Genomic DNA, 8,922 nt, shown 5'->3' with positions numbered 1-8,922 from the left:
TGTGTGTGTGTGTGTGTGGCATTCCAGCATAGTAAGACAGATTCGTGAGCACCTCAAAGTGTATGTGTCTAGCAACCTCACGTGTGCAGCATGTAAGTAAGATTTGTGTGCATGCGTAGGTGTGTGTGTGTTTGTATGTGTGTGTGTATAGCTTCCCAGCGTGGGCTCTGCTGGCTCAGCGCTTTCAGTCAGCCAATTAATTACAGAGAAGCGCTGGAGACAGAACAGCGTGTAGAACACACACATCGACACTGCTACACACACACATACACACACACTACTACACTATAGCACATTACACACAACACCTCCCTTCGCTCAGACACATATTTGTCATCATTGATGCAACAAATGGCTGGAGCAGAGCTGCATAAGGCTCGTTCATTATGAGGGTTTCATGATGCTACAGATCTTCATCTTCTGTTTTGGTTATTCTGTATCAGCAGCTGCTGGAACAGCGATTCAACCTGAAACTACCTTATAAAAAGCAATTACATGTGCTGCTTCTAAACACTTACTATGAGGCAGATCTTTACTAGGCAAAAAGTGTCTGGTGCATAGTACGTGATGCGTTTAACACAATGGTGGAGGAAGAAGAAGAAGCAATGCCACAAGTGAAAGTATTTTAGATAAAAGTACTACTTGTGAAAAAGAGTTAAAGGGAAATAATGATGGCAAAGTAACAACAGAAAAGAGAGTGGAAGTTGTTAAACAGGTAACAAATCAAAGAAAGGGGAAAAACAGAGATTATTGGTTGATGGTCAGTTAGAGATGCACTTTAAAATGATACACAGGTATCAATATACACCAGTTTTGCTGTTGGAATTGCATAAAGAGGCAGGTACCTTTCTTTGTTTTGTGTAGGAATGCTTTTTTGCTTTCCTTTTTTTAAAACAAGTAATTAAAAGTACTGTAGACTTGGTTGTATAACCTGCTGCTCCCCTGCTGTGTTTATTAGGAGACAGATCTCACCAACCACCAGGTATATCCAGGACAAAAAGATGAAGGAAACGAAGGGAAAAAGACCGAACATATTCGCGATGTCATATGTTTGTGTGTAAAGTCCTGAAGTGTCATGGGACTCCAGATAAATGCAATGGAGTAAAAAGTACAATGATCCCACAAGATAAACACAAATACCTCATTAGTACACCACTAAAAAATGGATGAAGAGACAAAGAAAACACCACACCACCAACACACTAGAGTAACAGGTGCTGCTTTAGGTCACAGTAAGACCTCCACATGACATTAGAGAACAAAGCAAGAGCGTTTTTACCTTTAAAGCGCAGAAAATACACGAGTCCTCCATGCACTTGTGTGTGGTCAGCTGTCGAAAGCTTCTGCGGAAGATGTCGAGATGCCACAGAACCTGAGAGACAAAACACAAACATTTACACACAAAGATAAAGTAAATAAAGACATTTCAAACCTGGATATACTGTATAATTAGCCATTTTTTGACTGGGACACTCCAGGCTCTACTTTAAAATACATGAACTGGGTTTTCAATGCAACTTGTGTGTTTTTTTCCAGGATGTGGCTCGAGCAATGAGGTTTTTTTTTAGCCCACTGGTGAACTACTCCAAAAGTCCCATTTACAAATTAAAAATGTGATCTGTATCTAGATCAGTGGTTCCAAAAGTGGATACCACAGCACACCGGGGTGCCTTAAGGACAGGCAAAGGGTGCCAAAAGTTTTGTTAATTTCTATATTTTTATCACACCCTTTAATAATGTTTTACAACATAAAAACAAATAGGACAAAATTGACTTACATTAGCCACAATTATACATTCTATCAGAAATAAGCAACAAACATTGGAATCACTATTTTTAAAAAGCCTGTTAAGTATGCTATTATGCTGTTGCTAAGATTGGTGACATGACAGCTCATGGTTGGCATAGCAACACAGCATGCTTTCTGGGTGCACAGTAGTCAGAAATAGCGACTGACAGAGCAAATGATGGAACATTTCAAAAGCAAAGGTTATTAAGACAGAGCGCCATGCAGTAGTGCACTGTAACTGAGTACCATAGTGAGTATTTCCATTTTATGCCACTTTACACTTTAGTTTTCAGGTTACAATTTTTAATTTCCTTCCTGTCCAGTGAAATCTCCAAAATGGGTGATTTTGAATCTGATTTTTTTCTGATAAACTAAAGAATTAAGTGTTCCTTTATGAGTTGAGAAACTTCTCTTTAAATATAGTATTTAAAAACCCTCTTGGATTAGCTGGAAAATGCATTGTCACAATGCTGAAAACTGGCTGTTTTTCTGAACTAATGAAACGTTTTTTTAGAGATATGTGTTTCTCACAGGAGAGTGATACTACAAACATATGATGATGTTTCAGAATATGATACATTGAAATAGATTAAACTGCCAATCAGCATATAAAGTAGTTAGAATGAGCTCAACCTAAAACATCCACAGCAGCAACAAACGTTCCCACAGCTGTAATATTAATCCAAAAACATCACATATAATATAAAATACTGACAGGGACTATTTTCCTGCACAACTACCTACTGTTGATAAGAATTTAGAGTCTACTGCATTAGTTTTTTCCTTAAGTTGCCCCCTTCTTGGCTTTTCAAAAATTTAATGTTTTCTTCTTGTTCCCACAGGCTGGGATGTTTTAACTGTGCAGGATGATTGTAATGGTTGGCATGAGTTTGAACTCAGGAAGGATGTTTCCACAATGTCATCTTGCTGGAAAAAAAGTTGGGAAAAAGGTTTCTCTGAGCTCACTGGAAACCCGGTTTTAAGGGGCGGTGCCTACGATCATCATTTGTGACATTGCAAATAAGTCACACCTGGTCCAGTATGAAACTTCTACAAGTGTGATTGAAGCCACCAGTGCACACACACTGAGAATTGACTTTACAATAAAGCAGGAGACATCTTGTGTCCAGCAGGAAAACTTCAGAAATAAACACAATTTGCATATTCATAAATTCTTAAATTAGTGGCAGAAGGATTACATGCATTTTTAATACATGTATATTTGGTATCAGACACACAGTATTATTCCAGGCAGACTATTTGTATATATGTTTTAATACATGTCTGGAGGGTATCTTTAAGTAAGGTTTTGAATGCAAGACTTTTACCTATAGTGGAGTATTATCATAGTGTGGTATTAGTACTTTTACTTAAGTAAAGGACAGTTCTTCCACCTCTGGTGTCAGTGGTTGACATTTCTCACAACAGCAAACAAGCAGAATGATTAGAATTACATCTACAGCGAGCAGCGTTAACTAACATCACCACACGAGGCAAAGACTTTCAAGTTAGTAACAAATTGGGTTAAAAACAGTGAAGATGCTCTCATGGTTGCTTGCTTCACAGGGTTAAAAGCTCAACTGGTTCAAACAAACAGTTTACAGCTGTAGGGAGGGATCCCTCTGTTACCTTTACACCGTGCACCATGGTTCAGTTATTGCCATGGCAACCTCAGCCGCATTCATTTGTTGTTATGCAGTGCCTTGTTATTTATTGATTTTATTTGCATATAAGTAACGTGGGTTATTCATGACTTTAACTTTATGTTTTGTCTAACTTTGGACAGTAACTCACATGTATGTAGGAGCTTAGGGAGAAAACATGATTCCTAATCTAGTTTCCTGTAGCTTTAAAGGACCAGTGTATAGGATTTAGTGGCATCTAGCAGTGTAGTTGCAGAACTGCCTCAGTTCAACTTCCCCTTCCAAGAAACCATATATAACTAACTCACAAACAAACAAAGTGATACACAGAATAGAAATGTAGCCTACCCCATCAGCACATGTTTTTAGGATGTATACATATTATGTTCCATTTCTGCCTATAAATCCTCCTAAATGTTACACCCTTTAACAAAAAAGCAAGCAATATTTGTTATGCTAACATTGAATTAAATGACTTCCTGTAATGGGAGATGGTTGCAGAGAATAAACACTCCAGTCCGCAGCTCTGTGTGGCTTTCAGCCATTTTCAGCTAATTGTTTTTTTACCCAGCAGCTCCCACTGAGTGCTACTTTGTATATTTTCAGCAACAGAAGAGTCAGAGAGATTCAGTGGGGCCGACGGACAGAAAACAACCAGCACAAAGCCCAAAGAAACAAGGAAGACCACATGAAAACTAGCAGAAGTGGTCTGCAGAGAAGAGAGGTGGTCTGCATGAGGTAAACATCTTCATGTCCTCCTCTCCCCTTCTCTATTGCATAATTAGAGGAAAGAGCTCTCAGTACGTTCATTCAGCAGGCTGAAAGATAATATTGACACACCACTGTCCCTAAGGCTTCGTCTGAGATCTGCAGCACTTGTGCACAGGACCACACACACAGACTTACAGTATGCACATGCAGTTGTAGGTCTACATGCACACAAAAAAACAATATGTATGGCAACCTAGCAATACAAGTGTGCACAGTGTGTGTGTGTGTGTGTGTGTGCGTGTTAAGGGAAGAGTGATAGGTGGAGGAAAGAGGGGGCGGAGGATGACAGACTGCATACTGACGCTAGTGTATGCGTTCTACCTTTCCCCCCTCTCTGTTTCCCCTCCTCTCCCTGTAGTTTATTTGGTCGTGATGAATCGACTCCCTGCACAGCACTGCAGCAGCCACAAGGAGGGCACACTCTCTCCATGCCCATCTCTCTTTATCAGTATCTATCTATCCATCCCTTTTTCTCCTCCTCTAAACACGTCCCTCTTTTTCTCTCTGCTCTTCTCCCATTTGTATCACCTTTCACTTTCTCTCTCCCATTTTAACTTCTTTCATTTTATCTGCAGTAGCATCTCAGAGAAAAGAAACTATAGTGTAACTGACTAACAAAACAAAAAAAAGTGATACACAGAATAAAACTCGACCTCATCAGCTCATGTTTTTAGGAAGTCATCATCTTCCTGACAATTTTTGTCATTGTAATTTGAGTTAAAGACAAATCTGGCCAATGACTCTGGATGCAGAAATGCCAGTATTTGATTGGCTGTGGTACGGTGGTCTTGGAATACAAACTATTTTTCTTTTTGTATATAGCTATCCAATGTGTTTACATTACATTCATTAATTATTTCTCTTTATACTAGCTTTGATTGCTGGTGGCAGGGTCCGCCATTTCAGCAATTCAGATTTCCTACAGTACGTAAGCACAAAGGATTCATAGGAAAACAATGCATGCATGAAATCCTCAATTATGTCTCACTGATCTGATAACAGCCTCACTGTTTAAAAGTTAATTCTCTTTACACCGCATCAGAGCTGCATTAAGTTACTGCTAATGCAAACAGAAATAATTTATTGTGAAGCAGCCACAGGAAATGCAATGTGCCTCTTACCCCACTTGCTAACGGCAACCTGTTCGCAGTTCAGTCAGTATGTTCGGCATTACCGCACCTTTATTACTGCTACCAATAAACCAGGCCTGAAATCCTAAAGATTACAACTTGAACATCCTTTAATAACCACAACACCAAATCAGAGCATACTGTAGGTTATATCAACTCTGAATTGAGTAACACTGGTTTCTGTTACTGAAGAGACGAGTCATATGGTTACACAACAATATATATAGTTTGCTAGCATTAGCCAACATGATCTCACTAAGTTTCCCTGAATAAGTGATGCTCAAATAACACGCAGATTTAGTTTTGTTCATTTGTATGATATGTTGTAAAATGTTCAAATTTCTTGTTCCATACTGCAAACATTATAAAGCATTTATAGGTTGTAAATAGTGATGTATTTTTTTTAATGGCCTAAAGTAGTAAATATCAAATTTGTTAATAAATGGCTTTTGTACCAGATGCTCTGCAGCTTTTCTCTGTGAAATAAAAGATTAAACTGCCCATTGAAGGGGTCTTCCTGATAAAGAGCTAGATTAACATTTGTTTTAATTAATGCTGTAACTGTAAGCATAAATAAATGCTATTACACATAAATAAAGCCATTAGTTACGACTTATTATAAACCGGTACCTAATATTTGTAAAAATGGCATCTGAGCACAAATACAAGCACAAAATTGTAACTAATGACAGAAAACATTAGCGTTGTCACAGTGAGGCCATGTGCATCAGCTGATCAGCATCAGATGGCAAACATTTATAATCACATTCAAACAAGCCAGCGATTGTATTCAATTAATACAATAAGGGTATCTATCTAATGTGACAAGCTCTCACTCTCGGTCATAATCTGCCTCACACTGCTGTCACTGGCTGTTTTGGTTGATTTCTGCCCTATATGACCCCAGCTCCTCCTGTTCTAGTCTCCTATTTCTCTACGTGGCAACGGCATCTCTTTTCTTTTGCATTTTGTGTATCACATGATACTGCTGTCATGGTGACAATCAGTTCTTAATTTTTATGCACTTTTGTCAGACAGTACTGTAGGTTTTCACAGCAGACATTTTTACTTTTTGCAATGACTCTGTCTCTATTCAAGCATTCCAGTAAGTCATGACAGTGTGACAGTGAGCCGGCACGCACAATGCCAGGACCCTGAAACTGAAGCAGCTAAATGGAACTCGGCCATTATTAATTTTATTATTCACACCTGTGCTTTTGCTACTGTGACATGTCAAAGCGTCCTCTGTGAAAAAGGTCGAGAGATTTGCTGGCATTTCTGCTATTCAGTCGCTGCCCTGCAACTGTCCTCAGCATTTCCTGCCTCTCATCATCACATTGGTGACCTCCACATCGACCTTTGCACCTGCTCCGAGTGTCTTCATCAGCTGCTGAGTCAATATACATTCCTCTTTCCTTTTAATCCTACCTGCTCTGTTGTTGACTCTTGCATTTTTAGTCCAAATATCACCCACCAGAAATGTTACAAATGTATGTTTTCTTAGCTTCTTGCTAAATCCTGCACTGCTGCTCAGATTCTTTGGGAATTACAGCCTATTCTGTTTAATAAAACTGTTCTATGCAACAATCTATGCAGTACACGGCCCTGTATAATGTAAGTGTCTCTCACAGAAATTTTAATGCAGACCATCAGCAAAACTACTTAAATAAGGTATCTGGCTACAAAATGTCAATCAGTGTTTTCCTGGCGTTCATTTAGATGCAGTGCAACCCCGTCTCCCAGAACTTACGTGTCTATATTACCAAACTGTTTTCCCAATTATGTTGAGATGGCAAACAGAACAGCAGCCCCGATTATGTTTAGAGGTGATGTTGTTTTTAATTAATGCAGCGTTTACATTTATGTACCAAACTGCAAGTCACGAGGATGATGGCTGGGGTGGAGGGCAGGCATTCACAGTGCAGGACGTTGACACCAGAGTCCACGGTCCAGTGTTTAGCCAACAAAAGCACTTTGGTTAATATTAGGACTGTGGTTTTGGTCCAATATGTGTGCTTGAAGTCACTGCAGACCTTTTAAATCAGATTATTAAATTATTAAACCTGAATCGTAATCTTTTCCTAACCTTAACCAAGCACTGCTAGTGTCTAATCATAACCATAAAGAGATTAAATAATGCTGTAGTTGTTACTAGCTTGTATTGTATTGCAAGGTCTGATATTTTGGCGATAAACAAATATAATACGTTCATCATACATCCTCATTATGTTAATCTGTTGTAAGTCTCCTCCAAAACATATTGTTTTTTGCAAATTAGTAGTATATACTAGATAGTGACAGGCAGATTAATCGGTTGGCTAATTAATGGGGCAGATTATCCAGCATTTTGAGCTAATCGGCCGATGTCTGTGCTCACAAGGCTGAATGTCTTCACGCACATCTGCAGAAAGCCTTGTTAGTGGGGCTGCTGTGGAATGATGTTAGCGCTCCTTGTGAGTTTTGGGAAGGTGGTGAAAAAGGTGATTTCAAGCCCTGTACTATAACTCTCATACATCCTGCTGTAGTAGATTCCATTCTCTAGAATATAACAGAATTATACATGACTTTTCTTTGTTTTGACATCGGCATTATATATCCGCCATCGGCCGTTCTGCTCTCTAAATATCGGCACAACATCGACCGCTAATAGTAAACAGGGTTGCTGCAGTGGATACAAATACTGTATAATAAAAATAATATGCTGTTATTGCTTAGTCATACTGAATGTTTCTTTTTGGGTCTTTTTTGCTTTGTCAAAACATTGAGACTTCTTTTTCTCCAAGGTTTTCCTCGCTGTGGGAGATTGTAGCTTCGTTTGTATGTAGTGTGATTTTGTAGCATGCTGTGACCCTCTGCCCATGTCAATCCAACCCGGATTCAGAAACACCTCATTATAATGTTCTTTGACTTCATCTGCGTTCACATTTAAATGCATTTAATAAAAAGCCCTTAAAGCTGCTTCTCGATGGATGTTTGGATGTTTATAATTCATCTTTAGTCTGAAGTGCCAAAATGTGACAAATGAATGAGGCATTTCCATGCATTCTTCCCTGCCGACACACACACATACACACACAGGAACACAAGAACACAACACTGATGCATGAGTGAACCCATGTGTTTCTGCTTCATCAAAGCCAGTGTGCTCTATAACTCCTTTAGCTATTTTATTTTTACCTCTGTTTACACAGTGAAAAGTTGCTGAGCATACATACACTTTACCTCACAGCACCTTCCTTCGCTCTCATTAAATTTCACACGTCCACACAGAACAACCACCACCGCTGCTGCTGCTGCCACCCTGCAGCTCAACTGCAGCAGCGGGGGGTTAACTGCCTTGCCCAAGGAGCCCTTAGGGGCAAGGAGGCAGCAGAGAGGGTTTTTCACTTACTATCAATAAGTGCATAAAGGGGGAAACATCCCCGGGCCTTCTTATAAGCTGCTGATTGTTGACAGCAACTTTGATAAATTAATAATTAAAAAGCTAATTTTCAAGTAAAATTGCAAAATATTTGACACTTCCAACTTCTCAAATGTGAGGATTTGCTGTTTTTTTGTTTTATTTTGTTGTAAATTGAATATTTTGGGG

At 39.1% G+C, this 8,922-nt stretch overlaps 1 protein-coding gene across 1 annotated transcript in view; it reads right to left on the bottom strand.

Moving 5' to 3' along the window:
- The window catches only part of usp54b (ubiquitin specific peptidase 54b), a gene marked incomplete in the record, with an annotated part of 66,864 nt that overhangs the window by 43,006 nt on the left and 14,936 nt on the right, over positions 1-8,922 (bottom strand). The window contains 1 exon segment of the mRNA XM_035669823.1: positions 1,280-1,372. Within this exon segment, the coding sequence (XP_035525716.1) occupies positions 1,280-1,372 (93 nt within the window).

The sequence above is a fragment of the Morone saxatilis genome, unplaced genomic scaffold, assembly GCF_004916995.1.
Source record: "Morone saxatilis isolate NCDOM2014 unplaced genomic scaffold, NCSU_SB_2.0 Contig1, whole genome shotgun sequence".
Lineage (NCBI taxonomy): Eukaryota > Metazoa > Chordata > Actinopteri > Moronidae > Morone > Morone saxatilis.
The sequence above is the reverse complement of the archived record's forward strand: the minus strand, read 5'-3'. Positions and strand labels throughout refer to the sequence as shown.